This window comes from Nesoenas mayeri (genome assembly GCF_963082525.1).
Source record: "Nesoenas mayeri genome assembly, chromosome: 1".
Classification (NCBI taxonomy): Eukaryota; Metazoa; Chordata; class Aves; order Columbiformes; family Columbidae; genus Nesoenas; species Nesoenas mayeri.
Genome location: NC_137541.1, coordinates 1934227 through 1962047, shown reverse-complemented (window position 1 = coordinate 1962047; position 27821 = coordinate 1934227). Strand labels below are relative to the sequence as shown.

The following is a 27821-nucleotide window of genomic DNA, read 5'->3' as shown; positions in this document are numbered from 1 at the left end:
CTTCTGGAACTGGATGGTGAGAAACGCAACCTCATTTCTCATCTTTACTTTTCCCTGTTTCTTTTCCCTATTCTCTTTCTTACTCTGTCTCTATCGTGTGCCGCTTTACGGGCAAATTAATAAAGTAACACTGCTTGATTGAGTTATAACCCCTTGGCATTTTGGTCGCCTTAATTTTGTGCTCTGAGATCAAGGTAAAAGAACCATCACGAGTCCATCGCCAAAGGGACCGTGACAACATCTAAACCAGTTTAATTTTTCAGAGATTAAAATGAGAGCTGCTCTCGCAACAAATCGTGTGTAATTGCTCATCTTCTTCGTTATTGCAATGACCAGGGACCTGATAGCAGGTGGGACACTTTGAGGCTGGTCCATCTGATATTTCCTGGGATATCAAACCAGATAAATAAAGATCTGCCACCACGATGGAGCTCGGACGGTTCCAGTTGCTTGGCTGATGGCCAACCAGTGACCACTGGGGCTTCCAAACAGATTCATGGTTGTTTTTCTACTCATTTGTTCATTGGATTATGAATTTTAAGCTCTTGGGCAGCTGTGGAACACCATGCTCTGGTTGCTTCCCAGCCATCTCCTTTTGTCACCACAAACATGAGACCATCAAATTGCTCTCCTGGAAAGGTCATGAGAAGAATTTGTCTTGGCCTTTCATCTGAAGGGGGTCCAGAAACTCCTTTATTTATTCCATGCCGAGAAGGAGTGGCCTAGAAAGAAGGAAGCCACAAACAGCAAGGCTAATGACAACTTAAGCTGCATGTTTAATTCAGTATTTGAGGGGAAATGATGTGTTTTATTGTATAAATCAAGCTCATTGGGAGCGTTTTGCTATGCTGGATGGTTTTGATAGCAAACTTAGCTTTACTGGTATTGTAATTGTTGCCTGCTCGATGAGTTCTAGACAGCAAATGCATGGTATAGACAACAAATAGATATTTGGAGAAGAGGAGCAACAAAATTGCATTTATTTACGATTAAGAACAAATCAAGAAAACCCACATTAAGCAGATGGCCCAGCAGGTGAGCTTGGCAAGTGTCTCACAGCACATAGAGACCACATGAAGAAGGTGACAGAGCAATCGGTGAGACGCTTGTAAATGGGAAATAAAGCTGAAGGGACTAATGGATAATACTCAGACTTACAAAAGATAAATTCAGTGGCGGTAAGAAATGTATTTTTTGATGTAAGAACGTGTAGGAAGACAGGGAAGGTGGTGGAAGGGGATCTTGAATACACTGGAGGACAAGGGAGATGGTTGGGTGGAGATCGAGATGGTCTCATGCCACATACAATATTGTGTGTTGGGGGTGATGGTGGAGGCAGGGGGAGAAGCTTTGGGAACCAGGATGGGGGAAAGTGAGATGCTGGACAGCACATTTTTATGTGAAACAACCAGAATATGAGCTCCAAGGAGTAACAGTTCATCATATCAACAATGAATGCTAAATTCCCAGGACTCAATGATCTTGAGGGTCTCTTCCAACCCAAGAGAAGCTGCCAAATTAATTCATACCGTGATTAAGTTACAAAAGACGTGCCCACCATTAACCAACATGATAAATGATTTCTGACCACCTGCAAAACAAGGGGTATTTTTCAAGTTTTAGATCCTTCTGCATGACAGGAGAGAGACAGAAGATTAAGTGATATGTTGTTTAGAAGCAGAGTGCTTAGTTTATATTTAACTAATAATAGATGTAAGTAAGAAACTAAACAGTTATAACTAACATCATGAATTATTTCTTAGTGTAGATGTATTGTATGTCAAAATTTTCAAAAATTGTAATGCGTATGTAATAATTATGTGAATATAAGCAACACAAGAGCATCCAGTCTTTGCAGTACTTGGGGAGGATGATCCCAGTGTTCCCCAGCGCCGACAAAATGAAGTCGCTTAACAGTTTAATCGACCCTGCTGTTTATTTCTTCGTTTCACAAGCAAAGTGATCCCAGGATTTTACACACCCCGCACAAAATGGTGCCGCGGCTCCTTTAAGACGCCCCCCCACACACCCCCAGCAGCACGGAGAGGGCGTGGCTTGGAGAGACGGAAGGCGCTCAACGGCCCGAAGCGCGTCCGGGGTTGAGTGACAGCGCTGCGGCCCAATCAGATCGCGGAGATTGAGGAAGGGGGGCGGGCCTTCCGGCGGGAGCGCTGCGGCTCCAAGGGAAGCGGGGGGGCGACCGGCGGCGACATGATTAAGAAGTTTGACAAGAAGGACGAGGAGTCCGGTACGGGGCTGGTGGCGGCGGGGAGGGAGCGGGGGGCGGGCTCAGGGGCGGGCGTGGTGGCAGCGCCCTGAGGGGGAGCGAGCGTTAGGCCGCCCGGCGCGGCCTGTACCGGCCGCTGAGGGGAGCGGCGGGAAAAGCCGCTGAGAGAGGAGCTCCCGCCTGCTGCCCCGTGTCCCGGGCTCCCCCAGAGCCTCCTCTGGCTCTTCGGGATGGTCCGTGGGCTGCAGGGCCCGGGGGTGGGAAGCAGTTCCTCGCCGCCCTGGGCGCCGCAGCGGGCGGGCTCTTCCCGCCCTTTCCGTGAGGAGATAAAGCTACTGGAGAGTGTCCAGAAGAGGCTGCGAAGCTGGTGGAGGGTTTGGAAAGGAAGAGATATGAGGAACGGCTGAAGTCACTGCGTTTGTTCAGCCTGGAGAAGAGACTGAGGGGAGACCTCATGGCGGCTGCAGCTTCCTCACAAGGGGAGGAGGAGGGACAGACACCGAACTCTTTCGTGACCAACGACGGAACCCGAGGGAATGACGGGAAGATGTGCCAGGGGAGGGTCAGGTTGGACATAGTGAAAGGTTCTTCACCCAGAGGGTGCTGGACACTGGAGCAGGCTCCCCAGGGAGCTGGGGCTCTTGAGCTTGGAGAAGAGGAGACTGAGGGGTCACCTCATTCATGGTGATCAGTATGTAAAGGGTGAGTGTCAGGAGGATGGAGCCAGGCTCTTCTGGTGACAACCAGTGACAGGACAAGGGGCAATGGGTCCAAACTGGAATACAGGAGGTTCCACTTAAATTTGAGAAGAAACTTCTTCCTGGTGAGGGTGGCAGAGCCTGGCCCAGGCTGCCCAGGCGGGTTGTGGAGTCTCCTTCTGTGCAGACATTCCAACCTGCCTGGACACCTTCCTGTGTAACCTCATCTGGGTGTTCCTGCTCCATGGGGGGATTGCACTGGGTGAGCTTTCCAGGGCCCTTCCAATCCCTGATATTCTGTGATTCTGTGTCACAGCCCCAAGCCTGACAGTGTTCAAGAAGGGACTGGACAACGTCCTCAGACTCATGGTGTGAATTTTGAAGTGTCCTGTGCAGGGACAGGAGTTGGACTCGCTGATCTTTGTGGGTCCCTTCCAACTCAGAGCTCTATGAGAAATGGTGCTTGCTGAGCTTGATTGAGTTCTGCACCTCAGCCCTTTAATGGGGCAGAAGTTGTCCCCACACCTTGTGGTTCAGACTCTGTCAGGAGCAGTCGTGCTCAAGTGCTTGCCAGGAAAAGATATACATCATCATATCAAGCATAGATGTGGTGAATGAAGCCATCACCTGCACAGCTTTGCTCCACAGAATCATCTGGAAATTAAGCTCAGGTTGCCTGTAGTAACTGATGCCATCTTGAATTTTCTGTTGTATGTGCCCAGCTGGGTTGGGTTTCATTTCATTCTCAGTCTCCTTTTGCTTGGGATATGAGAACTGAAGGATGAATGAACAGAAAATGAAAAATAATTGCTGGAGGGTGAGGGTCAGAAACTGTAGTGAGGGTTTGGAGGGTTTTACATGTATATAATGGGAGCTCTGAGGCAATTTCACTGTGAATGTGGATTCAAAGGCTCATATCTTTGTGCTGCTGACAGAGAAGCGTCACCTCCAATAATAAATACCTCTCAACAGCTGGATCTGGCTGTTAAAAAGCTGAGAAGTACAGTATGGAGATAGTTTAGTGTGAACAACTTTGTGATATACAGCAGCCAGACTTTTTGGAGTTTGCCAAGTAGCCCATATTAGTGGTTTATTGATCGATATATTTCTATTTCAGATCCTGAGCAGCAGCTTTGTCTTAATGTGTTCAGTGCGTTCTGTGCCTAAAGGAATAAAAAGAGGGGGACTATGGGGCTATTCTTGCATGTTCCATTTTGTTGGTTGGGGTTTTTTTTGTGACAAATGCATTTCCTGCACCGCAAAGGTCTCTTTTCTTCCTCAGGTAGCGGCTCTAATCCTTTCCAGCATTTGGAGAAGAGTGCTGTGCTTCAGGAGGTATGAATAATCATAGTATAATGCTGTTTACTTCTCTTTTTCTCTGGTATTAGCAGTTTAAGGAAGTTTTACAGTGCAGCTCTCAGGAAATGTGAATGGCTGAATTCATAAAATGTAAATAAAGTGCACGTGAAATTACTCTCTGAGGGGTTTATGTATAATTAGGATCTTCCTGCTTCTCTTTGTATACTCCAAGGATTATTGCAAGTGGTGAGGTGAAGATGCGCTTAAATAACAGTGAATTTTGGTGCATGCAAAGAGTTATAAGTAGGAGCTTAATAATTTCAATTTTGTGTTCCTACAGACTAGTTCTAAGTAGTGTTTGGACTACAGATACTATGGGAATAATTGGTTTGGAAGTATTTTTACTAGTTGTCCTTTGTTCAGGTTGCTGCCCTCCAGCAAACTGAACATGCAGGAGCTGAATGACAGGAATTTATTCTCTGGAACACATTTTTAAAGTGAAAAAAATTATAAGATACTTAGTTGGAAACAAATATATGTTTTAAGGTAAACCAGAAATTATTATTTTTGGGTTACAATGTAATACAGTATTTATGGTGTTTACACAATGTAATACAGTATTTATACAATGTACAAATACAAAATACAATGTAATACAGTATTTATACAGTGTTTACAGGCACGTATCTTAATACAGTGTTTATGGTGTGTTTACAGGCACGTATCTTTAATGAGACCCCTATAAATCCACGGAGATGCCTGCACATCCTTACCAAGATCCTTTACTTGCTGAACCAGGTAACTCTTACCAATTCTTCCCACCCAGAGTGAACATTCCTGACACTAATTTCTGAAAACTTTCAGCGTGAAAGACATTTTATACCTCTTCCCATAAGACTTGGGAGGCAGCTTTTAAAGAGATAAGAAATGGAGTATTTTTGTTGTCGTATTAAGTTTTCCCTTCCAAATTTGCCGCTAAGGTTTGTGTCACTGAAGCTTTTAAGGCTTTTTCTTTTCTGAGTGCCAAGTGAGAGCTGCTGGCTGCTCTGTGTTCACTGTGCAATTAAAGAGCCACTTGTGCTTGAGAACTAAATAACTGAGGTGAGAACATAAGCCAGGAGATGATGAATTGGAACGTGTCTTTCTGTTTGGGGGGAAGTTGGAAGCACAATAAGGAATATTTTCTTTTGGTATCTCCATAGATAGGTTTTCTTGCATGTCAGGCAATATTTAACATAGAGTTATGATCAGTTAGAAAATGATTCTTCATGTGTGAGTAGGAATTTTAAGTGGGGGCTGAAAGGGGGATAATGATGGTGACTTTTCTCTCGCTTCTTTTATGTTATTTTCAGGGTGAGCACTTTGGAACCACTGAAGCCACAGAAGCATTTTTTGCAATGACCAGATTATTTCAATCGAATGATGTAAGTGCCAAGTATTTTCCACTGGCTGCCTCCCTGCTTTTGTCTGAATTTGCAGGAATTACACAACGGTTGGGTATTGGGATGTGGGAGGCAAATACCTCAGAGAACAAGCTCTGCAAAGTACTTGCTGAAGGCAATTCATGGTTTGGGAACAAATGACTGGATAATAACACATGGTTACTTCTGCACGTAGTTTTCAGTGGTATTTTTTTCTGAGTTGAATTACTGTTGTAAAGATTGTGAATAATGACAGCAAGCCTTAATATACAAATCAGTATCGTTTTATGACTGTTTATTATACTTGCAAATAATCCCCATCTGCTTAAAATCAAAATAGAACGTAAAAGTTGCCTGTAGATCAAATGCTGATATTTCCTAGAACAGCTTGCTCTGTTCATGAATTAGAGTGGAGTGAAGGACTGAGAACATCCAAAAAATGCTGGATTAAACTTTGGACTTTCGCTAATGTAAAGTCCTCTGATCTCTTTTGCAAAGAGTGTAAGAACTCTGAGACTTGTACTTCATGCGATGAATCTCACTGATTTTTGTTAAAAATGAACCGGCATTTCAGATATTTGGCGATGTGGCTGGGGAAAGTCGCACGTGTTGACTATTTAAAAATGGAATGAAAATTTCAAGAGTATGGAGTGTTTGGGGCTTTTCTCATATCCACATTTTATAAAGTAGGGGTTTTTTTAAAATGGAAATACGTCATTTGCTTTCAGAGGATAAAAGTACCAGTGCTTTTTGCATATTTCTGGTTTTCTTCTACAATAATAAATAGATCAGAGGAATTTGGTTTTAAAGCTTTTAACTGATTGTGAGGCTTCTGCATACAGACAAGATGTATCACTTTCATAATTAATATGTAGCTTTTTTTAAATATGTTTTTTTAGTCATATCATATTATAAGACATACATCTGTTGCTCTTCTCCTGGTTTGATTGATAAGTCTGTTACCCATTTATCCACCATGGTTTTACTTATGCACTATGACTTTGTATAGATGTGGGGAAGAGACTATTTTATTTAAAAGTTTATTTAACTTTTAAAACTTCTAGAAAGTGTTTATTCATAATTGCTGTTGGGTTTAATGGTTTTCTGCAATACACTTTTGCAGCAAACCCTTAGAAGAATGTGTTACCTCACTATCAAGGAGATGGCCAATATTTCTGAGGACGTCATCATTGTCACAAGCAGGTAGTAGAACCTACGGAAAACAATATTGGAGCTCTGAAACGAGTAGCTGCATCTTAATGTGTTTGTTGTAGCTGTTTGCTTTCTGGAATTATGCTTTATAAGGGATATACCACGGGAAAACAAATTGCTCCATGATATGGACTGTTTGTCACCATACAAAATGTGAATTTCTTCCTACTGTGTTATTAAGCTTTTCTAAAAAAGGAGGAGGCTTGACTGCAGTTTATCAATCAGTTACTACTTTGTTTTTCTGTTGTTTGTGTTGGTGTTTGGTTTTTTGTTACTGTTGTTCGGTTTGTTTTTTAATTATAGGTGCTTGATGGTTTTGTGAATATCAAGGCTTTGACTTGTGTTTCACTTCACTGTCACAGAGCAAAGCTCAGTTCGCTCCACCAGCTGAACTGTCAATATTTTTTACTATACAATAGACATTGCAGTTGTTTCAAGAGCAAAAGTTGCATCTGTGGCATATGCTAAGTGATTGTTTTATTTTGTATTTTTTTAAGCTATTCACCAAACTGAAATTTGCTTGTTATCTAAGCAAAAATTTTATGTGGTAAAAAGAACAACCACACAAGGAAGGAAAATTGCTGAGTTAAATAAACCAACCCTATGGCAAAGCAATGTTACAGACTATACATTTTGTGATATTCTGCATTTCTACAGAATCTGTTAATAAATTTTAAATAGCTAATTATTAAGAAGTTGTTTGTAGCCCATGCTAGAGCTTTGCAGTTATGTGGTAACAGCCTGAAGAGCAGCTAAATGAGGGGAATGTCACAAAAGGACCAAGACATCGAGATATTAAGAAGTATTAACAAGGTGACTTTGATTATTTTAGTCTAACCAAAGACATGACGGGGAAGGAAGACGTCTACCGAGGCCCGGCCATCCGAGCGCTCTGCAGGATCACCGATGTAAGTACAGATCACATCGCTATCGTGAGAGAGCTGACGAGTGCATTTAAGCTAGAAAAACAACTCTCTTGCCAGGTGTATTCTCCTAGTAGTGATGGCACTGCTGCTTTATGGAGGAGTGCTCAGAACCCTCTGCAAGTGTGAGGAACTCTGAAGCTGTCGCATTGTAAACATGGAGTTACAAGGCAGGAGCTTTGGAGTTCTAGTTGCTGATCTGAGATGGCTTTGCTGTAAACTTTGTGTCACTGAACCTTCAGGACTGAGCACCTGATACTTGTGTCTCCCTTGCAGAACGACATGTTTTCAGAATTAGCTCAAGGCTTTTTTTCTGAGGGCCTTTTGGATACGCGGTCCACACATTTTTGTCTTATGCTGCTTTTCTGCTCTGCCTCCAGAGTTATCAACGCTTTTCGATTTCCCTTTCGTAGGGTACGATGTTACAAGCCATTGAGCGATACATGAAACAAGCCATCGTGGACAAAGTCCCCAGTGTGTCCAGTTCTGCACTGGTGTCTTCCCTAGTAAGTAACGCAGCAGATGATTGTAAATCAGCGCGTTGTATTGTGGCTGGAAGGCTGGTCTGCTGCATGTGTAGCTTTGCTTGCCCTTTATATTGTGTTATTTCTTCATCTTTGATGTGACTCTTCTTTATCTCCTCAGTGGAAAATAAAAAGTAGTACCAATGGACTTTGCTTTCTTTGAGGCAGACTTTGTGTTCTTAAACTCCTTCCTTAATCTGTTGTTTTAGAGGATAACAATTGTAATAATTTTTAAGTGCAAAGTGCTCAGTCATCTATGCAGTTACTGTAGAACATTAATTTCTCTGGGGAGGGGCCTTGTCTGCTTTGGAAAGTCAAGCACGCCAATGATGGGAAGATGCTTATCAGTTTGAGAGTAAGAAACCTGTTCTGTGCTGTGGGAGAGGTAATGACTGTGACAGAATGTATGGTTTCTATACCAGACAAAGCAGTCCGCGTTGTGCTCTGCAAAAAGCAAATCCATTAAATTGCTGCCCTGATAAGGCTGCAATTCAAGATTATTTTTGCTAGTATGTAGCAAGAGAGCAAGATGAAGAAGCTCAGTGTTTTTCTCTCACTTCTTAAGAGAAAAGGCTGGAAAATATCTTGTTAGGTTAGTGTTTAACTTAAAGAGGAGAATACAAGTGAAAACATGGTAGTCTGAGACTGAAATGTGAGGAAAAAGATGGTTTATAGGTGCATAGGATAAAGAATCTGGCTGTATTGGTAAGTGGAGGAGGCAGAGCAGGAGATGAGAGATACAGCTGATGGAGTAGAGCCTGTATGAGGGTGCAAACAAAGCTGATTTAGTATTGACAACTGAAGCCTTCCTGCTGGACTAACCATAGGCAGGTGAATTGTCCTGATATTGTTTTCAGTTCTACTTGAACATAAAACCTCTCTGAGTTACTTTTCTCTTTATTGAAACAAATGCATCCGTATAAATGACATTTGTGAGTTATTCCTTGTTACCTGTTGTATGCAGCAAAGCCATAGATTGTCTCCAAGTCTTTAAACTTAAAAACTGATAACAAGGCTCATGTTCACTGTGCTTTGACTGTTAGTTCATCTACAGTCTCAATTTGTGGCTTCTTCCAGCACATGATGAGGATCAGTTATGATGTAGTCAAACGGTGGATCAACGAAGCACAAGAAGCAGCTTCTAGTGACAATGTCATGGTGCAGGTACGTTGGAGCGTGGTTGCCCCAGGAAGCTCTTGACCTTAGAAAAGTAACTGGTTTTCCTTTTTCACTTATTCTTTTATAAACAAGAATTGTGACTTGAGGGAAACGACATAACTGTTTCAAAAAAGCACAAGTTTCTTCATGATTCTGTTAGCAATCAGGACACATAACCATGGACGTAGTTACATGCGATGCTTTATTTCAGCGCTGGGAAACCAGGGGTTTGCACCCAAAGCTGGCTTCGCTGGTCAGTTTAAGTTACACAGTATTTATACAGTCCATTCACGTACATATTCATATATTCATTAAGATACGTAACGGTTACTCGACATTGATTGCAACATCAATTGCAACATCTTGGAACTATTTTGATCATGTGCAGTGTCCTTTGTTCAACCTCCGGAAATACTGCATGTACTTCTCCTCACTCTATGCGTATTTAGGCTAAGATAAAAGCTAGGTTGTTAAGATAAGAGTATACTTGAACGCGATATGCTTGAACATCCTTTCAGGGACAGTTTACAAAACTGATTCATCCTTTCAGGAACATTTTGTAAAACTGGTTCTGCTACTAACAATTCCAGTGCAAGATTCTTAATTAAAAGCTGGCTCTTTCGTCCAAACCCTTTCCCCACCAACCTTCTGGTTGCTGGGATGTCCCTGGCTGTTTCACAGCAGTTTTTGCAGAAGGGCTTTGATTCTGTTTTCAAAAAGCTTAAGAAATTATCTGACTACCTCTCAGAACCAGCAGCATCTCTTGTCTTGGCCTTCGTAAAACTTGCAAGTTGCTGCAGGACTGCGGAGATGAGGCCGAATATCAGTAAGATGCCCATATTAGCAAAATCTTTGCACAAATGTTCCAAACATCTGTGGAAATGAAAGTATTATGTAAATTCAGCCAGTGTTGCGGATCAGAAATGAGTCTGGAAAATCAGCTTTGTTCTTGCCCAATTAGCAGCCTCATTAAGCCTGACTGTGAATCAGTCTTATGGCAAAAGAACCCAAAACAATTTGGCAAGCAACTAGAAATGTTTGGTTTTACTTTCACCATAAATGTCTCGAGTTTTGTAAGGTCAGTTGTCATTTAAAGTCCTTGGGGTGTCTTGGATGTTGAGTGTACGAGAAATGCAAGTGTCATTGTGCAGTATAATTTAATAAGGTGAAGCCTTTGAAGTTGTGACATTTAATGCGGGGAGAAAAGAGAGTAAACTAACTTCACAGCTCTTTTGAGCCTCAGAAATATGTTGAGGCTGTCTTGTGGAAGACAGGAAAGTGAAAAAATTACTACAGATCTTTGTAACTTGTCAGAAAACCTGGAGCATAGAGGTGAGAAGGTATTTCGGCCTTTCCCAGCTGCAGCATGTACTCAATAGCTGCCCATCTCTTTCTGATTTCCTAGTATCATGCTTTGGGGCTGCTCTATCACCTCAGAAAAAACGATCGCCTTGCGGTTTCCAAGATGTTGAATAAGTTCACTAAATCTGGACTGAAATCCCAGTTCGCGTACTGCATGCTGATCCGAATTGCAAGCAAACTCCTGAAGGAATCTGAGGAAGGGTAAGAGTGTGTGAATTACAAAACTAATTAGAAGGGGGGTGGTTAGTAGGTCGAGAGAGGTTCTCCTTCTCTTCTACTCTGCCCTGGTGAGACCACATCTGGAATATTGTGTCCAGTTGTGGCCCCTCAGTTCCAGCAGGACAGGGAACTGCTGGAGAGAGTCCAGCGCAGGGCAACAAAGATGCTGAAGGGAGTGGAGCATCTCCCGTGTGAGGAAAGGCTGAGGGAGCTGGGGCTCTGGAGCTGGACAAGAGGACACTGAGGGGGGACTCATTCATGGGGATCAATGTGGAAAGGGGCAGTGTCAGGAGGATGGAGCCAGGCTCTTCTGGTGACAACCAGGGACAGGACAAGGGGCAATGGGTGCAAACTGGAACACAAAAGGTTCCACTGAAAGAGGAGAAGAGACTTCTTCTTGGTGAGGGTGACAGAACACAGGCCCAGGCTGCCCAGGGAGGTTGTGGAGTCTCCTTCTCTGCAGACATTCCAACCCACCTGGACGCCTTCTTGTGTAACCTCATCTGGGTGTTCCTGCTCCATGGGGGGATTGCACTGGATGAGCTTTCCAGGTCCCTTCCAACCCCTGACATTCTGGGATTCTGTGTAATTACAATTTGAAGTAAACATTACCTACGAAATTCGCTCTCTTTTTTTCATATAGTTTGTGGAAATCTACACAAAACCAGAACTGTAGTGTTAAAACTAAAAGCAGGTAGAAGCAGAATGCTGGACTGAACTGAGTGGTGCTACGTATGGCAGTTGTGTGGTGGGTTTTGGAGTTTTGTTTTGGCACCACCACCACCAAAAATTGGCTGAGGGTAGGATTAAAACTGCCGAATAATGTCTGGAGAGGTTTTGTACTTTGTCTAGTTAGATGTATTTCAAATGCAATAAGGATCTGCCTGTGTTGTGGGGATATAAATAAAACAATCTATTTTATTCTGATCTCACGCTGGCAGAGGAGGGTATAGATACCCAAGAAAAGAATTTTATCAGGAGGTTAATTTATCAGTGGAAATTTTTGTTAGTGGTGCGTGATAGCTGATTAATAATAAAATATGTGTTTCTAGAGTGCAGCAGTTCTAGCTTGAATAAGATAAAGATGAATAGAAAATAAATACAAAGTTTAGAACTCAAGTGTGAGTTGAGGAATATGACAGTAATTCGGCACCATGCTGTGAAATATCTTCTGGTTTGTAGCCACGAAAGTCCGCTGTTTGACTTCATCGAGAGCTGTCTGCGGAATAAACACGAAATGGTGATTTACGAAGCTGCTTCTGCCATCATCCATCTCCCAAACTGCACAGCCAGGGAACTGGCGCCCGCTGTTTCAGGTCGGTCACGAAATCCTTTGTGCCGCTGATGCAGCTGAAAGAAAGGGTGGTAAAGCACATCAGTACATTACATTCCCCAAGTTAGGTGACTTTTAGATCCTGAGCACATTGATCTCTTTTCCCCTATTTCATCTAGAGCTCTAGCAAATGGGCACAAGAGGTGACACAGGTTGATACTTGACTTCTTCCAGCTGCAGGAAATTGGGGTGGGAGGGAAGGCAGAGAACTTGAAAGCACAAACATGCCAGAGATGGCTACACAAACCACCTATTATTGATATAAGATGGAAAACAGGAGGTTATTTTTAACTTGCTTGTGAAGCTAGTGATAAATTATGTATAGAGCTGCACAAACGTTCAGCAGCATGTAGTTGAATGTGGATACATGAGGTTTTCTTCTGCAGCCTTTCTTTGAAAGAGACCGTACTTGGTTTTCTCCTGCGGTAAATTTTGACTAAACTATTGGCACCTCTAAATATCCAAGTGCTGGCACAAGGCGATTCCCCTTTCCTCATTTGATCTGGTTGTCATGGCTCCTACCTTCTTCTCCCCACACATAAGTGCTGCTTAGAGGTGCAGTTTTCTTTTAACCAGTTTAAATAGTCCCTACTCTGTAACATTTTACTGCGAATTATTTCTCTTGATTATTATGTTCTTTCTGTTTTCAGTGCTGCAGCTCTTCTGTAGTTCTCCCAAACCCGTCTTGAGATACGCAGCTGTACGGACCCTTAATAAAGTGAGTGCTTCCAAAACCTTCTAAACAAGCATAAATCTCTGAGTATCAGAGGAAGCCAGACTTCAGTGCCTAAAGTAGAGCAACTGCTTTTGTGATAACTGTATTTGGAAATACTCTGTGTTGGAGAATTGGCTTTTCCAGGCCAAATTTCTTGCTGTGACAGAAGCCTTTTCAGTGCTTGAGCTACGTTTGCTGATTTCTGGACCATGGGGCTATAACAAGCTGTAGCTGGATAACTTGTGAGCTTCCAGCTGTGAGGAAGCAGAGTCCCAGATATTTCATACCGCAAAAAAGCATGAATAAGGTGTGTGTGAAGGAAATAACATATTGATTTTGAAGTTTTACGCTGCAACAGAAGCAGTTTGTGACTGTCAAACCCGTGAGCTGGAACTTAAGAGAGTTGATTTGAAACGCTGAAACAAAAGGGGCTTTAATCCTTGCCATGTCAAAAGCTTTGAGTTGTAGGATGTTATTCCTCCCATATAATTTGGCATCACGTTCTTTACAGGTGGCCATGAAGCATCCATCTGCGGTCACTGCCTGCAACCTGGACCTGGAGAACCTCATCACCGACTCCAACCGCAGCATCGCGACCCTCGCCATCACCACGCTGCTGAAGACGGGCAGCGAGAGCAGTGTAGACAGGCTCATGAAACAGATCTCTTCCTTCGTGTCAGAGATATCGGATGAGTTTAAGGTGTGGCATTGGAGGCCTCTGCTCTTTCCAGCTGCAGGTTTTTCTCCCATTCTTGTCTTTATGAAGCTTTTCCTGTTTGTTGATCCTTCGGTGACTTAAAGCAAAACCAGCTTGAAATTACAGTATCACAGTATGTTTGGGATTGGAAGGGACCTCAAAAGATCATCTAGTCCAATCCCCCTGCTGGAGCAGGAACGCCCAGGTGAGGTCGCACAGGAACATGTCCAGGTGGGTCTTGAATGTCTCCAGAGAAGGAGACTCCACAAGCCCCCTGGGCAGCCTGGGCCAGTGTCTGTCACCCTTACTGAGAAGAAGTTTTTTCTCAAATTTAAGTGGAACCTCTTGTGTTCCAGTTTGAACCCATTACCCCTTGTCCTATCATTGGTTGTCACCGAGAAGAGCCTGACTCCATCCTCATGGCACTCACCCTTTATATATTTATAAACATTAATGAGGTCACCCCTCAGTCTCCTCTTCTCCAAACTAAAGAGCCCCAACTCCCTCAGCCTTTCTTCATAAGGGAGATGCTCCACTCCCTTAATCATCTTCGTTGCCCTACACTGGACCCTCTCCAGCAGTTCCCTGTCCTGCTGGAACTGAGGGGCCCAGAACTGGACACAATATTCCAGGTCTGGTCTCACCAGGGCAGAGTAGAGGGGCAGGAGAACCTCTCTCGATCTAGTAACCACCCCCCTTCTAATCCACCCCAGGATGCCATTGGCCTTCCTGGTCACAAGGGCCCAGTGCTGGCTCACGGTCATCCTGTTGTCCACCAGGACCCCCAGGTCTCTTTCCCCTACACTGCTCTCTAATATGTAATTTCCCAACCTATACTTGAACCTGGGGTTGTTCCTGCCCAGATGCAGGACTCTACACTTTCCCTTGTTAAATTTCATTAGGTTATTCCCCGCCCAGCTCTCCAGCCTGTCCAGGTCTCTGATGGCAGCACAGCTTCCAGTGTCACCACTCCTCCCAGCTTGGTGTCACCAGCAAACTTGCTGATAGTGCACTCTATTCCCTCGTCTAAATTATTAATGAATATATTGAATAATATTGGCCCCAGCACTGCCCCCTAGGGCACTGCACTAGATACTGGCCTCAACTAGACTCCGCACCATTGACTACCACTCTCTGGCTTCTCTCTTTAAGCCAGTTTGCAACCCACCTCACTACTCTATTGTCCAGACCACCCCTCCTCAGTTTAGCTGTGAGGATGCTGTGGGAGACTGTGTCAAAGGCTTTCCTGAAGTCAAGGTAGAAGGTGTAGTCCCCTGCTTTAAACTTAAATATACTGTGTCATTTCCTCCCACTGCTCCAAGGAAGGAAAAATGTCTTTTGGTGGATTCCTGACTCCTGTGCAGTATCCTGCAAAAATTTGTGCTGCCTTTGGAGAAGTGCAATTTAAACAGTTCTAAATGAGTGTATATCACTTCAGTCTGATGCATCATTAGGAAATAGCATGAACTGTAAATTTCTACCTTATTTGTTGAGTTTAGGCACTATGAACTCAGATAATAACTTGGTTAAGGGTGGTAGTTCACTTGTACTCATCCCTTTTACACCGTGGAGTTGCCTTGAGTGTGTCTACAAAGTCATTGTCTGGTTGCATAGAATGGTCTTAAGTTCTTGTTTTGATGAGAAAATGAAATAAGTATTAGACAAGTTTAAAATTGCAAAGAGTTTTAATGGCAAAATGTAACTAGTTAAGTTAGAATTAGGTCAGGATTATCACTTGGCAGATGAAATGAGGGGAAGCCTTTGAATTAAGATAGTCCCTCCTAAATTACAGTCCCTGTAGCAGCACGAGGTTGTTAACACACCCATGCTGAGAGTCCACCACCTGATTTTTTATCCTTCTTGTACATGAATTCAATCTATCAAGGTGACAACTCGAGATAGCAAGAAGCTTGTATATTTTTTAATAGAAAAATCAATGCACGTGACTAACGTTCTTTGTTGTTTTGCAGGTAGTGGTAGTACAGGCCATCAGTGCTTTGTGTCAGAAGTACCCTCGGAAACACAGCGTCATGATGACTTTCCTCTCCAACATGCTCAGGGATGATGTATGTATGAAACTGTCTTTGTGTAGTTATGAGCAGGCAGCTCTGACAGCTAGTGTGGAGGGTCTCTTCTGTCTTGAATCAGGGCGTACACAGCAATCATAGAATCATTGTGGTTGGAAAAGACCCTTAAGATCATAGAGTCTAATCATTATCCCAAAAGTGGCACTAATCCGTGTCCCCAAGAACATAATTTACACGTCATTTAAACCCCTCCAGGCTGCCCTGGGCAGCCTGTTCCAATGCCCCACAGCCCTTTGGGGAAGAAATTGTTCCCAAGATCCAACCTCAACCTCCCCTGGCGCAACTTGAGGCCGTTTCCTCTGCTCCTGGCGCTTGTTCCTGGGGAGCAGAGCCCGACCCCGCCTGGCTCCAAGCTCCTTTCAGGCAGTTCAGAGATCAGAAAGTCTCCCCTCAGCTCCTGTTCTCCAGCTGAACCCCCCAGGTCCCTCAGCCGCTCCATCACACTTGTGCTCCAGCCCCTCACCAGCTCCGTTCCCTTCTCTCAACTCACTCCAGCACCTCGAGGCCTTTTTTTGCATGAGTTGTACCTTTTTGGGTCAGGGGAAGCTAGGAAGACCCTGTTAGCTCATCCAGCATGCCTCCTCTTTATGTGCAAATGCTTCTTTTTCTCAATGGAAAGAGATAATTGAAGCGTGAGGGGAATGGAGCAGCACTGCAATCTGAGCTCTGCCTGCTGGGTCATTGTCCTTGATTTTCCTTTCGCAGGGTGGCTTTGAGTACAAGCGAGCCATTGTGGACTGTATCATCAGCATCATCGAGGAGAATCCTGAGAGTAAGGAATCTGGCTTGGCTCACCTCTGCGAATTCATTGAAGACTGCGAACATACCGTCCTCGCCACAAAGATCCTGCATCTGCTGGGGAAAGAGGGGCCGAGGACTCCATCCCCATCCAAGTACATCCGCTTCATATTCAACAGGGTGGTGCTGGAGAACGAGGCTGTGAGGGCTGGTAAGTTCAGCTCAAATTCTTGACTGTTTCATGTCTGAGCTCACCAAGAAATCTTGGGGCTGAAAATTACCATTTTATATGGAAATATCCCCTCCATGTAACCGGGTTTCCTCCTTGGAAGCGTGTCACAGACTGATACTTCCATCCTGCGGAGCCTTTACAACAAACTCTGTAGAGTGTTGATTCTGTTTTCATATTTGGGATATGGCATTGGAGGGTTAGCAGCATCAGCTTCATCTCCTGCATGTCGAAGGGAAGGTGCTACTGGGAGGGAGGAAGCAAAACAAGCTCACAAGTACACGATGGTCCAGATTGATTTTTGGTGACAGGTTTTTTAGTCACAGTTTCCTAATTGGGACCTGAAAAGCATCCCCCGAAGAGTGTACACTGTGTAGAAACTTTGTCGTTGTAAAAATATGGACTCTTTTAACCACCCAGGCCATAAAGCTTGCACTTTCTTTTAGACCTTTCTCCTACATGTGGAATTTCTTCAAGCCAGTGCTGAGCTAAGATTAAATTACTTTGGACAGGCAGCTCTAAGCAGTTGCTGAAGGGTTTCAGCTCCTTGTGAAGTCACTGGGTGCAGTCTGGCCTTTGTCACCACTGGTTACGTGTCACCCCTGTGTGTGAAAAACAGATTTATTGGGGGAATGAGCAACAGGTAATGGCAGAGGGGTCAACAACTGGAATGAGCCATGAAGCTTGAACTAAACTTTCCTTTTAGAGAGTTCTTTCAGAACAGATTTGCGGGGCTGTTAAACTGATCTTGTTCTGTTAATCCCTGATGCAAACTAATTTCCATTTGAAAACATGGAAATAGTTTAGTCTTTCCAAACCACTAAAAGGTTTATGGTGTGCAAGTGAAAAGCTGTGTAAATTGGAACTTGAGGACAACACTACAGCTAGTGCTTTGAATTGTGACTGTAAGAACGTGTTTGCTTATAGCTTGAGCACCTCTGATCTCTCCTCTTTTTCTTCTTTAGCCGCTGTGAGTGCGTTAGCGAAGTTTGGTGCCCAGAATGAGAATCTTCTTCCGAGCATCTTGGTGCTTTTGCAGAGGTGAGTGGCTGCGGCTGTGCCGAGCTTGTTGGTGACACCAGGCGCTTTGGCTCCACGGAAGAGCCTGAGTCAGATCAGGTCAGAATGCGCACTAGGATTGTCACAACATACCAGTAGAGGAGTCGGGAGGTGGCTGGCTGCCTCCCTTCCATCCTGCCCCTGTTGGAGATAAGCAAATGAAAGATGTGATTAGTTGTGAAAACATCTGATAGGAATAGGAAGCTGGAAGGAGACTTCTTACAAGGGCAGGTAGTGATAGGACAAGAGGTGATGCTTTAAACTGAAAGGGGGTGGATTTAGATGAGATTTAGGGAAGGAATTCCTCACGATGAGGGTGGTGGGAGCCTGGCCCAGGTTGGCCAGAGAGGTGGTGGATGAACTGTCCCTGGAGACATCCCAGGCCAGGCTGGATGGGGCTCTGAGCACCCTGAGCTGCTGAAGATGTCCCTGTTCATGGCAGGGGTGGAACTGGATGATCTTTAAGGTCCCTTCCAGCCCAAACTCTTCTGAGATGGTAATCAGGTCTGAGAAAATATATTTCCATGTTACTCATAATTAACTTTTGTGTAAAGTTGAGTAGTGATTTCAGATTCATGTGTCTCTTTAAGACCATCCAGCCTCCTGAAATTGTCTATACCATAAATGTCATGTTCTTCATTTCTATAGCACTGTATTGCAAACCTGTGCCAGGTCTGACTTCTGTAGTGAGAGAAATAATTCAAATTATGAAATACTTCAGGGAGAATGCATCGGTGTATATGCAAGTGAATAACGACTTAACAGTTGGACTGGATGGTCTTGAAGGCCTTTTCCAATCTAAACAATTCTATGAATTAAAACTGCCAGAACTGACTTGAGCAATGTGAGGAGGGAGGGAAGTTGCCAGGAGGGGGAGAAAATCTCATTATAAACCACCATAACTGAAAAACTGGGTTAATACTTGAGCACACAGCTATTTTTTCCAGTCTGAAATAGAAAGCATCTTTAACATGTTTGTTTTTATAATCTCTCTATTTCTTCTGCTTTTGTTCTATTGTTAAAGAATGCTGTTTAAAAAACAAAGAGTACAATCATATGGTGTCCATCAGAATTATTAGCCCTAAAATGCAGGTGTATATTTTATAACCCAGCGAGTGTGCACGGTGTTAACAATTCACATGCACATCTCCCTTCATCTTAGTTTTCTGATGTGACGCTTGCACATAAACTACAAGCTAAACTTTAGCTACTATGGCATATGAACACTTTTTTTTGCATGATTTGAAAATGAATTGAGGGAGCGCAGGCTGTCATTGTGGTATTGGGTCTGATTTGGTCAGTGCCATTTTTAACATGTCCCTTGTGATGTCCTGAGCTGTCCTCTTGTCCCCAAAACAGGTGCATGATGGACAGCGATGACGAAGTTCGGGACAGAGCCACGTTCTACTTGAACGTCCTGCAGCAGAGACAGATCGCGCTGAACGCTGCCTATATTTTTAACGGTCAGTGGTAGAAAGGAAAGAAATCTGAGCTGTTATTTCACATTCTACGTTACAGACGAGCTTTGTTGCCCAAATAATAGTTTTCTGTACCGTAACTTAGGTCAGAATAACCAGAAAGAACAGAACTGTGGGGTTTTTCTGGCCTTAGTGCTTTCCTGTGAAGTATTTGTGCTGAGAATGGCAAAGTTAACAAAATATGGAAAGGATTTTCTAGGAAATGGAGCAGGAATATGGGTTGGGCTTTTTTTATCATCACCTCTTCCTTCACTTGGGATAATTTTCATCGCCTTTGCTCCATCTTCTCCCTTACAAAATGGGGATGACGCATCTTGCCAGGGTTGGTTACAAAAGTATTTTGTGGTCTGTGGTTGAAAGTTCATGCAAATAGAGAATTTAATATATTGAAGGCTATTGCAAGAGGACTTTTCTCGAGTGAACTGTTTATACGAAAATACCCTCTGGAATGGCAACTTCCTGTGTCATCTTCAGAGCAGGTTTTTTAATTCCATACAGTATCTCGAAGTACTTTGTGTTCACTGAGAAATGAAAGTGCTTTTACCAATGTTTTTATTAGCTAAAGTCCAAACCATATCTATCTGTAAACTTGAGATTCCCCACAAGAGTTGTTTTCTCTGCAGCCTGAGCCAATAGCTAGAGAGAAAATCTCTTTAAATAATCATCTTGACTTATATCTCAAGACGAAGGTAACTGAGACACAGATAAAGTTTGGTTTGGGGTTTGTTGTTTGGTTTCTTTTCAGACCGGCATCTTTTGGTGCAGTGTGATATCTAAAATTCACACTGTTTATTTGTGAACCTGTAGTGCCTGTAAACCTTAGATATTTTTAATAAAATTAACATTTTCTGCCCATGCTTCTGCTTTGCAGGGTTGACCGTCTCTGTTCCGGGGATGGAGAAAGCCCTGCACCAATACACACTGGAGCCTTCTGACAAGCCTTTTGATATGAAAACAGTTCCACTGGCTACCGCACCGATCTTTGAACAGAAAGCAGGTAACGGACTTTATTTAAATAAGCTGTAGGCAAAGCTATAAGCATTTTGCTTGCTGTAATGATACTTGATGTCTGGAAACGGGGTCGGGCTAAGACCAAAGGTGGGTCAGGTGGATTCTGTACAGGTTACAGGTCATACGCCTGCCTGATATTCACAGATAAAGGAAGACAACGCCTTGGCCACAGAGTCATTATTTGTTCTGCTGACCTCGTTATGAGCGGGGAGTTTGTAACATCAGCAGGATTTATTAGTTTGTAGGTGTTTGAAAAAAGAACATCCCAGAAGCGCTTAGTCACTTCCCTGGTTTCCTGCCATCATCTTGCACAACTTTTGACTCTGCACAAATTTTTAAGAAAGTATTGGGGGTTTTTTTTGTCCTTTTTCTCCTTCCAGCTGTTATTTTTTCTGGCTATTCTGGACTAACATGTAGTTCGTTATTACTCAAACATCTCTCCTTACAACCCAACATTGCTTAGCAGAAAAGATCTATCAGTGTATGTAAGGATCCAAGGGGGCAATGGTTTGTAGCAGAATGTGTGGAACACCACAAGTTAAGGATTTTTTAGTGGAGATATAAAGACACTTAAAACTCCTGCGTGATGCAGTTGACAGCACATCTTTGCTTTTTTCTTCACAGAGATTCCCCTAGTGACCAGCAAGCCTGAGAAAGTTGCACCTTCACGTCAGGATATATTTCAAGGTATGAGAGGAGACCAGTGGGTCTCCAGCGCTTGAAGCATTGGGAGGATTTGCTGCAGGTCAAGCGAGAGTGAGGAACGAGCCTTTCGCTCAGTGTCTGTCACCTTTTCCTTTCCGTGCAGAACAACTGGCAGCCATTCCAGAGTTTAAGAGCTTGGGTCCATTATTCAAGTCCTCGGAACCGGTGCAGCTCACAGAAGCAGAAACGGAGTATTTTGTTCGTTGTATTAAACACGTGTTCACAAATCACATCGTTTTCCAGGTAAGAGAAGTTATGTGCCAGGGTGCAACAGGAGTTGGCCCGTAATGATACCGGGGTGTAGCATAAACGGTGGCTTGGAGATGACAACTTCTCTCTTGAGGGATTTGCAAAGTAGAGTTGAGAGGGTGTGTGTGCTGTTTGCTTCAAGAATAAAAAACAGATGGGGGTTGCGATCCCAGCTGTTAAAGAATTGTAGTAAAATTAGAGGGGAAAGCTGTTTAGTGAGAACAACAGGCTTGATAAAAAGATGCTGGGGCACATTGTAGCTGACTTGGTGTCGTGGTTTAACTCAAGCTGGCAATATAACCACGACAGCTGCCCGCTCACCCCTTCCCCATCCATCCCCAATAGCGCAGAAAATCAAAAGGGAAGGGAGAAACTTGATTGAGATAAACAGTGTCTAATAAAATAACATAATACTAATACACTACTAGTAAATATATAATAGAAATAAAAGATACACGAGGCAGTTCCTCCTGAACACGCTGAGCAGCCAGTCCCAGGAAGCAGCACCTGGTCCCAAAGCTGATCCCAGACAAAGAGTAAAAACAAAAAGGAAAAAGGCAGAAAGGCTCAGAGGCCTCTGCAAAATGGCAAAAAGCCAAATGAAACATTCTAATCCAAACCCTCACAGCTCTGACAAGAAGAGCAAAAAATCCAGAGCAAGAAATGCCAAAAGAAAGAGCAAGAACACCCCAGCGAGAGAGAGAGGAAGTGTAGAGCGGGATAAGGACCAAGCAAAACAAGTCGATTCAATGTGAATCACGCTAAGCCATTTATTACAGAAACAAGTCTCCTTATATACGTAACTATATTCTAATCACGCGTCCACGCTCCAAGCATGGATTCGTTAAATGAGTATCGTGGGCTGTCCATGCTCTGGACTCTCACTGATGATACGTCCGATGATTCACGCCACGCCAGGACCCCGGTGATTGAGGAACGCCCCTCTTTCTCACAGCAGACTCTGTTCTCGAAGTGGCCTTGAGATACCTTTGAGCCTGACTAATTCAGCAACAAATCTTTATCTATCAAGACCCATCCACAAGGAAGGTCCTGACTCTCCTTAAATCTGCAGCATGACACTAATGGGCTGGAATACTCTTATAGATCAGTCTGGGTATTGATCAAGCTCTGCCCCATCCATCCCCAATTTCTCGCTGCCTCACGCCTGCAGGCAGAGCTGAGAGTGTCCTTGGCTCTCAGACCAGAGCAATTAAAAACATTAACTCTGTGCTGGGGTGTTATCTGCTTGTTGTCAAATTAAGTCCAAGTAATGACTGTGCTAGCTGTGAAAAAGAAAGAAAATTAACTCATTTTCAGTCAAACCAGAAATATTTCTGCTATGCTCAAGTCCTTTTCCATCTATTCTTCTGCAGTTTGACTGCACAAACACGTTAAATGATCAGCTACTGGAGAGAGTCACTGTGCAGATGGAGCCGTCAGACGCTTATGACGTGATTTGTTGCATCCCTGCGCCCAACCTGACCTATAACCAGCCCGGCATGTGTTACACCCTTGTCCAGATTCCCCAGGATGACCCCACTGCAGGTACCACTGGGAGGGAGGAGTTTTGAGCGACAAATCCCTCAAATAAAGGTTTTTGAGAATATAAAATGTTCGGGGTGTGGGATTTGCAAGTGCACACTGAGCTTCTAGCATCAGCTTTTTGCTCGTGTGTCACACTTGCTGGTTTTTATGTAGAAAATGAGTTAGTGCAAAATAGCATACATGCTTTTTACAAATTGTATACGTACACTTTAATCAATGCTATTCATGATTAAAAATGGGATGTTTAAGAGTGTGCAAGTAATACAGGAAAATGAATTTATTACCTTGAGTTGAAAGGACCACTTTTGAAAACATGGGTGTTTGCTGATGGTAGTCAGGAACAGAATTGATAAAGGAAAATATAAATAGGGGAAAAAAAGGTAGTTTGGCCTTCTACATATCTGGTTAATGCAATTTTTCCTCTCTTTAAAGAATTAGACTATGAAATTTGCGAATGAGTGATTTTCTTGGGCGTAAAACTTCCCTTTCTTGCTTTTATTATTCATGCTTAAACTCCATCGATTTTGTAATTGGTTTAATACAACTCAGCTCGTCAACGGGTCGATTTCTTGATTATCACTTTAATACACCAGAGAAGATTCGAACTAGTCTGAGTTCTTTGAACTGTGGTTTTGGGTCATAATCCACTTGTTGGAAACCCTGCTGGAGTTTCTCCTGGTAGCAAATCCAGCCTGAATGGTGCTGCAGAACTCCACAGTGAACCTGTGCTTGTTACACCGTGGCCCTGGCATATTTGTCCCCCAAAATCCCTTTGTGTTCCTCAGCTTAGAGTCTAAGGGGAAATTTAAAGTGAAAAGTGCTCCAGCTATGACCTTGTCGTATCTTCTGGGGCAAAGCCAATGCGCGTTCTTTCCAGTCCCGTCTTGGGAAGCGAGGGCTCAAGCAGAATAAGCTGCACCGCTGATCTATACCTTTGTTTTTCTTTATTTTTCCTCTTCCCAGTTGCTTGTACTTTCAGTTGCACAATGAGATTCACCGTTCGAGACTGTGACCCAAACACGGGCGTGCCAGAAGAAGACGGCTACGATGATGAGTATGTGGTAAGTTCAGGACTGTCATGGTAATTCTGAACACACGTGGCCATTGGGTTGATGGTCGCTTTTTGGATTTGAAGGCCGTAGAACAGCAGGTTTGACTGAAATACCATTTCCAAAATACAGCAGCTTGTTGCGTTAGATGCTTCCCCAAAACCTTGTGTCTGCCAATAGCATAGTGCCCTGTGGAGATGGGATTTGTGGGGACTAACAGGAAGAAAGGAGTAACTTCCCTTGTCTGTTTTTCAGAACTTTGGCCCAATCTTTCTCTCCACCCCAAGCATTTGCACTTCTTTTTGTTGTGTTTGTGTTACCAGTCACTGAAATACAGGTCAGACCTCAGGGAAGTGCTTGTCTTTTGGGTTTGAAGGAAGTAAAAGCTCCTTCTGGACTCTGAGAAAGTCTCCTCAGATGCCCGGTAAGGGCTGGAATGGGCTTTGACTCACAAAGCGTTTGCCCTGTTTTCTGCACTCATTTAGTCTCATAAATATTTTTGTGTAAATATTTTTAAGCTTTACAAATCACCACCAGAAGTGACTGCTGTCATTATGCACTTCTCCTCAAATTAAAACCAGGCATGCCAGAGCTGTCTTGGCAAAACGCTGCTCTCTTTGTCTTTTCTTTCTAAGATGAGGATCGTTTCTGTAAACTGGCAGCTGAAAAAATCTCCTTTGCTTTGCTTTCAGTTGGAAGATCTGGAGGTGACTGTGTCCGATCATATTCAGAAGGTTTTAAAGCCGAACTTCGCAGCTGCTTGGGAAGAAGTGGGAGACGACTTTGAGAAAGAAGAAACCTTTGCCCTTAGTTCCATTAAAACCCTTGACGGTGAGATGATCTCTCGTCGTTTATCGGTGACCCAGTAAATCTGCCATGCTGGGGGTATATTTAGTGCGGTAGGAGGAGAATTTGGTGACATTATGTCGCAGCAACACAGATTTGTGTTGTAACGTTGGGATTATAGCGAGGGGAAGCTTGGCAAGTGTGGTTGAAAGGAGGGGTGTGTTCCTTGGTTGTTAAGACAGCAAAAGGAACACAAGGTGTGTTGGTGGGGTTGAATGGAAATGGTAAAGCCACGTGGGTGTTTAGAGAACGTTTAATTGCAAACTAGTTCTTATGGAAAGCTTGGCACCAACTTGGAAGTAATTCTCTTCTTTGATCTCTGAACGCAGAAGCCGTCAATAACATCATCAAGTTCTTGGGCATGCAGCCCTGTGAGAGATCAGATAAAGTGCCAGAGAACAAAAATTCTCACACGCTCTACTTAGCTGGTGAGTATTCATGCTCTTGTACTTGATGTTTCCCTGTCCCCAAAGATCTTTATTAAATGAAGGGAAATGGGTTAGGAGATTCCGCTCTTGTCTAGAGAGTTTTTCTCTATAGAAAGCTAATTTGGTGCCTGCTGTTGTGGGTGTACTCAGGCCAGGTTCTGCGTCTCTTAGAAAGGACGGAACAGTAGTGAATCCTTTGAATTAAGAACTTCCAGAGCAGACACCTAACTCAATTCCTTGCCAGTTTTTCTCTCAGAATGGGGTTTTTAAGACCATCTTCCTTTCAAGTCACAAAAGACACTTCCTGCAGTACTCACAACTTGTTGTTCGGTGACTGTGCTCCGGGTTCACAATTTTGGGTGATCCCTGGAAGTGCTCTACAAAACTTTATTGAGGTTGTTAAAGCAAAACTGCAATGAACAGGGCACACAGAGTTTGGACAGAAGGGTCGGATCTCAATTTATTTCAAGAGGAAGAATTGGGACCACCAGGTCTGCAGAGTGACAGTGACATGGAAGTGGGGCAGGAGTCAGCTCATCCTGCAGCCTGAATTACCTCCAGAAACTCCACTTCAAGCGCTCTAATAGAACTGTAGGAGGACTGTTCCTTCCTTAACGGCAGTGGACTGTGTCTCTGTGACAAAATGACAATATGTGTTGCCATGTGAGCTTCAGTTACCCCCTGTCTGGTTTCTACGTATTTAAATCAACCTCATCTTCCAGCAGCACTTGCTGACTCTGTTTAATTAGGACAGTATCTGTTACAGAATCGTTTTGGTTGGAAAAGACCTTTAAGATCGAGTCCAGTCGTTAACGCAGCGCTGTCTCTAATAACATAATTTACATGTCATTTAAACCCCTCCAGGGCTGGTGACTCCAGCACTGCCCTGGGCAGCCTGTTCCAATGACCCACAGCCCTTTGGGGAAGAAATTGTTCCTCAGATCCAACCTCAACCTCCCCTGGCGCAACTTGAGGCCGTTTCCTCTGCTCCTGGTGCTTGTTCCTGGGGAGCAGAGCCCGACTGCCCCCTGGCTCCAAGCTCCTTTCAGGCAGTTCAGAGGCCATACACTCAAACTGCCTTATACCCACCAGGTTGTTGGCTCCTGGGTTAGGACTAGATCACTGAGCCTCTCTTAAAGTCATCTCTCATGGGTTTTTTTGTCCTCAGGTGTATACAGAGGCGGCTGCGATGTGCTGGTCAGGTCCAGGTTGGCGCTAGGAGACGGTGTGACTATGCAGGTGACAGTTCGCAGCAAGGAAGAAACGCCTGTGGATGTCATCCTGGCTTCTGTAGGCTGAGCTTTCCAGCGGATCAACTGCGGTGAAACCCTTTGCAAGCACCGGTTGGGTATTTACCGGCTGTCAAGCAGCCTGTCTGTTCTTCTGCATGTAGTTTTTATTCCTCAATTTGGTAAATATTTTGTATGATGTTACAGTAGTGGCTGGTACTGAGCCTTTCCTGTGTCCCTTTCCTCATTGTCACTCACATTCCTGTCTAACTTATTGCATCTCTGGCTGCTTGCAGTAGAGCAGGGAAGGTAACAGGTGCAGGTGGTAAGAAAATGGAATCAGACTTTTGTCCAACCTGATTTTTATTAACAGAAAATAAACACTGGTCCAAGTGATTGAATTCATATGAATTACTGTTAATAAAATAGACATTTCTTGTTCTAATTCTGTTTTCGTCATTACAGAAAAAGTAGCCCATAATGGCTGTTTACTCAGCAGAATCCCCTTATTCCTAAAGGGATGCTATTAAATTTCAAACCCAAGCAGTCAAAAAACACACAAAACCTGCACATTTACCATTTCTTGATGATTATCTCCTCTGTTCCACATAGAAAATAATCAGTGTACAAAGAGAGAGGCATATTCAATTCTTTGAGCCTTATGTCAGCTAATACCAAACAACAGTGCAGCCTCTTCTGGGCTCAAAAACGTGTAATATCCTGTATAAAAAGTCAGGAAGGAGGAACCTCGCGGTGATTTTTCGTGTCAGGGAATTTCTACATCTCTGTGCTGATAAACTGGTGTTTTCTTTTGTCGTCAAGTCAGGGTGAGTAAGGAAGGACTATTATTTTAATGCTAATTTAAAGACGTGTCCCAATCCCTGTGGCTGGAACATGCTCAGAACACCTTGGCTTTTCCTAGTGCCAGTATTGCATATTCAGCTTGTTTTAGTAAAACAGGCCCAATCCTGCTTTGGTAGAACTGAGTGTTAAGCTGAGCTTGAGGAAAACTCTGAGACAGTCCCAAGGGTGTAGTGTCAGTGAGTGGCTCTGCTTGTTGAACTGTTAAAAAAATGGAGGTTAAGAGCTTGCTTTTGAGTAACTGGTCATTAAAAAGAGATTACCAAGGACAATTATGGTGCCTAAAAGCATCATTGCCTTTACTTTAGGGGATTACAGATCCAGTTCTCCTGCTGTATTTAGTGTAAGGATAGAATTTAAACTGCCTGTGCAGCAACTCAAAAAACCAATATCCACTCCAAAGACCAATATCCATTTTGGTTGCCAGTTCTGTCTGTGCTTCCCTGCAGACTCATCTTTTTCTGGTCCTTAAAGGATTTAACTGCATAAATGCAGCAGTTTGGCAGCCAAAGATTAGGG

General features: G+C 43.5%; 1 protein-coding gene across 1 annotated transcript; it reads left to right on the top strand.

Annotated features, from left to right (window-relative positions):
• The first annotated feature begins 2175 nt into the window (after positions 1 to 2175).
• On the top strand, positions 2176 to 26955 carry COPG2 (COPI coat complex subunit gamma 2). The gene is made up of 24 exons (XM_080348497.1): positions 2176 to 2248; positions 4208 to 4260; positions 4942 to 5022; positions 5577 to 5648; positions 6769 to 6848; positions 7690 to 7765; positions 8194 to 8286; positions 9382 to 9468; positions 10868 to 11025; positions 12226 to 12359; positions 13027 to 13094; positions 13603 to 13791; positions 15759 to 15854; positions 16581 to 16824; positions 17808 to 17883; positions 19261 to 19364; positions 20251 to 20376; positions 21015 to 21077; positions 21199 to 21338; positions 22718 to 22889; positions 23853 to 23950; positions 24631 to 24769; positions 25114 to 25212; positions 26381 to 26955. Exons 1-24 carry the CDS (start codon positions 2212 to 2214, stop codon positions 26509 to 26511), a joined length of 2616 nt encoding a protein of 871 aa, XP_080204623.1. The 5' UTR covers positions 2176 to 2211; the 3' UTR covers positions 26512 to 26955.
• The last annotated feature ends 866 nt before the right edge of the window (positions 26956 to 27821 follow it).